The 5000-nt window shown below is 48.5% G+C and overlaps 1 protein-coding gene across 1 annotated transcript in view; it reads right to left on the bottom strand.

Annotated features, from left to right (window-relative positions):
* The window catches only part of thsd7aa (thrombospondin, type I, domain containing 7Aa), a 125919-nt gene that overhangs the window by 27161 nt on the left and 93758 nt on the right, over positions 1-5000 (bottom strand). The window contains exons 17-18 of the mRNA XM_076301452.1: positions 4257-4410; positions 2034-2175 (exon numbers count right to left, since the gene is read on the bottom strand). Coding sequence (XP_076157567.1) covers positions 2034-2175; positions 4257-4410 — 296 coding nt within the window. The remainder of the gene's footprint in view (positions 1-2033; positions 2176-4256; positions 4411-5000) is intronic.

Here is a 5000-nt window from a genome sequence, read left to right on the forward strand (position 1 = left end):
TACCATCCAACATCCAACATCACCATCCAACATCCAACATCCAACATCACCATCTAACATCCAACATCACCATCTAACATCCAACATCACCATCCAACATCACATCACCACCCAACATCACCATCCAACATCACCATCCAACATAACCATCCAAGGTGTAGGTGTAGTTACCTGTGATGTTGTAGGTGTAGGTGTAGTTACCTGTGATGTTGTAGGTGTGGGTTTAGTTACATGTGATGTTGTAGGTGTGGGTGTAGGTGTAGGTGTAGTTACCTGTGATGTTGTAGGTGTAGGTGTAGTTACCTGTGATGTTGTAGGTGTGGATGTGGGTTTAGTTACCTATGATGTTGTAGGTGTGGGTGTGGGTGTAGTTACCTGTGATGTTGTAGGTGTAGGTGTAGGTGTAGTTACCTGGTTGTAGGTGTAGGTGTGGGTGTAGTTACCTGTGATGTTGTGTGTGGGTGTAGTTACCTGTGATGTTGTAGGTGTAGGTGTGGGTGTGGGTGTAGTTACCTGTGATGTTGTAGTTGTGGGTGTAGTTACCTGTGATGTTGTAGGAGTGGGTGTGGGTGTGGGTGTAGTTACCTGTGATGTTGTGTGTGGGTGTAGTTACCTGTGATGTTGTAGGTGTAGGTGTGGGTGTGGGTGTAGTTACCTGTGATGTTGTAGTTGTGGGTGTAGTTACCTGTGATGTTGTAGGTGTAGGTGTGGGTGTGGGTGTAGTTACCTGTGATTTTGTAGGAGTAGGTGAAGGTGTAGTTACCTGGTTGTAGGTGTGGGTGTGGGTGTAGTTACCTGTGATGTTGTAGGAGTGGGTGTGGGTGTGGGTGTAGTTACCTGTGATGTTGTGTGTGGGTGTAGTTACCTGTGATGTTGTAGGTGTAGGTGTGGGTGTGGGTGTAGTTACCTGTGATGTTGTAGTTGTGGGTGTAGTTACCTGTGATGTTGTAGGTGTAGGTGTGGGTGTGGGTGTAGTTACCTGTGATTTTGTAGGAGTAGGTGAAGGTGTAGTTACCTGGTTGTAGGTGTGGGTGTGGGTGTAGTTACCTGTGATGTTGTGTGTGGGTGTAGTTACCTGTGATGTTGTAGGAGTAGGTGTGGGTGTGGGTGTAGTTACCTGTGATGTTGTAGTTGTGGGTGTAGTTACCTGTGATGTTGTAGGAGTAGGTGTGGGTGTGGGTGTAGTTACCTGTGATGTTGTAGGAGTAGGTGTGGGTGTGGGTGTAGTTACCTGTGATGTTGTGTGTGGGTGTAGTTACCTGTGATGTTGTAGGAGTAGGTGTGGGTGTGGGTGTAGTTACCTGTGATGTTGTAGTTGTGGGTGTAGTTACCTGTGATGTTGTAGGAGTAGGTGTGGGTGTGGGTGTAGTTACCTGTGATGTTGTAGGAGTAGGTGTGGGTGTGGGTGTAGTTACCTGTGATGTTGTAGTTGTGGGTGTAGTTACCTGTGATGTTGTAGGAGTAGGTGTAGGTGTGGGTGTAGTTACCTGTGATGTTGTAGGTGTAGGTGTGGGTGTGGGTGTAGTTACCTGTGATGTTGTAGGAGTAGGTGTAGTTGTGGGTGTAGTTACCTGTGATGTTGTAGGTGTAGTTGTGGGTGTAGTTACCTGTGATGTTGTAGGAGTAGGTGTGGGTGTGGGTGTAGTTACCTGTGATGTTGTAGGAGTAGGTGTGGGTGTGGGTGTAGTTACCTGTGATGTTGTAGTTGTGGGTGTAGTTACCTGTGATGTTGTAGGAGTAGGTGTAGTTGTGGGTGTAGTTACCTGTGATGTTGTAGGAATAGGTGTAGGTGTGGGTGTGGGTGTAGTTACCTGTGATGTTGTAGTTGTGGGTGTAGTTACCTGTGATGTTGTAGGAGTAGGTGTGGGTGTAGTTACCTGTGATGTTGTAGGAGTAGGTGTGGGTGTGGGTGTAGTTACCTGTGATGTTGTAGGAGTAGGTGTAGTTGTGGGTGTAGTTACCTGTGATGTTGTAGGTGTGGGTGTAGTTACCTGTGATGTTGTAGGAGTAGGTGTAGTTGTGGGTGTAGTTACCTGTGATGTTGTAGGAGTAGGTGAAGCAGTTGCTGTTGAGGGTGCAGGGCTCTTTCTCAGTGGTGTTGGGGCACTGTTTGCCCACTCCGGGTTGCCGTATCGGTTTGGCCATTCGCTCCCGCATCGTGTTCCCACTGCAGGGCTGAAAGAAACACACAAAGAGCCAGTCAATACTAAACACTTACACACTCACACACACACTTACACACACACACACACACACACACACACACACACACACACACACACACACACTTATACACACACACACACACTTACACACTCACACACACACTTACACACTCACACACACACTTATACACTCACCCACACACACACACACACACATACTTATACACTCACAAACACACACACACACACACACACACACACACACACACACACACACACACACACACACACCACACTTACACACTCACACACACACTTATACACTCACACACACACTTATACACTCACACACACTAAACACACATGCCCTGAAAGCGCACAAAAAAGGCAAAGTCGCACTAAATGCTTTATACAGTAAACAAAATTCCCAGGCACACACACACACACACACACACACACATACACACACACACACATACACACACACACCACACACTGCCTGAAAACACTAGGCACAGTCGTACTGAACGCTATACAATAAACATATCCATTGCACAGTGTCCCACAGTCACACACACACTCACACACACACACACATGCACATTAAAGTTATTTTCCATCCACACACAGCATGCATGCCCCCCCCTCCCCCACCCCCCGTCGCTCTGACAGAACAGCACTTCCACACGCTCCGTTGAATCCGTGGCACATTTGACTTCCTTTTCCCAACGTCTGTGGCACATTTGACTTCCTTTTCCCTCTTTAAGGAACGTCTGTGGCACATTTGACTTCCTTTTCCCAACGTCTGTGGCACATTTGACTTCCTTTTCCCAACGTCTGTGGCACATTTGACTTCCTTTTCCCTCTTTAAGGAACGTCTGTGGCACATTTGACTTCCTTTTCCCTCTTTAAGGAACGTCTGTGGCACATTTGACTTCCTTTTCCCTCTTTAAGGAACGTCGGTGAACTCTATTCTGGTGTCGAGACGTTCAATTGGCCGGTTCCCCGCCCATGATGCCAGGGGATGTTTTGCATATCCATGGCAATTAAGTTGTCGCACTGCTCAGCGGGCACTCTGCCTGAACGTCACGGCAACCCTGAGCGACAAAGTCCCCCCCCACTCCCCCCGGTTGGGGCCTTGACATAATGGATGCCTCTAAATAATCTGTTGCCACAGCATGATATTTAAACCAGTGTGAACCATGCATGCCGTCTAAACATGCCACACCTCCTCAAATCACCCCCAACCAGTGATTGTTTGTTGATTGTTTATGTTTATTATATAACATACGGGTGGAGGAGTTGGATTGTTTATGTGTATGTTTATGGATCTTAGCAGATTCACTTTCTGAAAGCAATGTACAATAATAACAATAAACATTATTATGAAAAATTAACCCTTAAAGTAGACCCACAGCAGCCTACACAAAAAAATGGACCAATAGACTGAATAAGTGCAGCAGAATATTACTGAGAGTGAGATAAAAGACCCCCCCCCCCCGGGTCTCTGAGCGCCCCCCCCCCCCCCCCCCCGGGTCTCTGAGCACCCCCCCCCCCCCCCCCTGCCTGCCCACGCGTCTCTGAGCGCCTGTGTGTGTGTGTGTGTGTGTGTGTGCCTGTGCCTGTGTGTGTGTGTGTGTGTGTGTGTGTGTGTGTGTGTGTGTGTGTGTGTGTGTGCTTGCCTGTGTGTGTGTGTGTGTGTGTGTGTGTGTGTGTCTGTGCCTATGTGCCTGTGCCTGTGCCTGTGTGTGTGTGTGTGTATGTGTCTGTGTATGTGTGTGTGTGTGTGTGTGTGTGTGTGTGTGTGTGAGGAGTCTCCCATCCAAGTACTATCCAAGTACTAACCAGGCCCACACTTGCTTAGCTTCAGTAATTTAGCTAAGACAAGATATCCATTGGTCTGGCTGCTGTAGCCTGTGTGTGTGTGTGTGTGTGTGTGTGTGAATGTGCTTGCCTGTGTGTGTGTGTGCTTGCCTGTATGTGTGTATGTATGTGTGTGTGTGTGTGTGTGTGTGTGTGTGTGTGTGTGTGTGTGTGTGTGTGTGTGCCGTGTGTGTGTGTGTGCCGTGTGTGTGTGTGTGTGTGTCGTACCAGCGGGCAGCGGCTCCAGGAGCCCCAGTCGGACAGCACGCAGTCCTCAGGGCAGGGCAGGCGGCTCTCGCGGGCGCCCAGCGGCATCTCCTCCGGGTCACACAGGTAGTCCTCCACCGTGTCCGACGGCCCGTCGATACTGTTCAGCATACACCTGAGGGACCACACACACACACACACACACACACACACACACACACCGCACACACACACACACACACACACACACACACACACACCGCACACACACACAGCACACACACACACACACACACACACACACACACACACACACACACACCGCACACACACACACCGCACACACACCGCACACACACCGCACACACACACACACACACACACATACCGCACACACACACCCCACACACACCGCACACACACACACACAGCATCATGGGGGTTACTGACCAAGAGGATCCTGGGGGTTACTAACCAAGAGGATCATGGGGGTTACTGACCAAGAGGATCATGGGGGTTACTGATCAAGAGGATCATGGGAGTGTTACACCAGCTACAGCAAAGGATCATGGAAGAGCTACAGCAAAGGATCATGGGAGAGTTACACTAGCTACAGGAAAGGATTATGGGTATGGGAAAATAAAAGACTGACATAATAAATTAAAGGGGGTTAATATTTGAATGTTAAAGGAGTACTACCTGACATAAGAAATTAAAGGGGGTTAATATCTGAATGTTAAAGGAGTACTACCTGACATAATAAAT

The sequence above is a fragment of the Alosa pseudoharengus genome, unplaced genomic scaffold (assembly GCF_046254945.1).
Source record: "Alosa pseudoharengus isolate Yale_2024_CS ecotype anadromous, Long Island Sound unplaced genomic scaffold, YU_APseudo_1.1 YU_APseudo_1.1_scf_23, whole genome shotgun sequence".
NCBI classification, from domain to species: Eukaryota; Metazoa; Chordata; class Actinopteri; order Clupeiformes; family Clupeidae; genus Alosa; species Alosa pseudoharengus.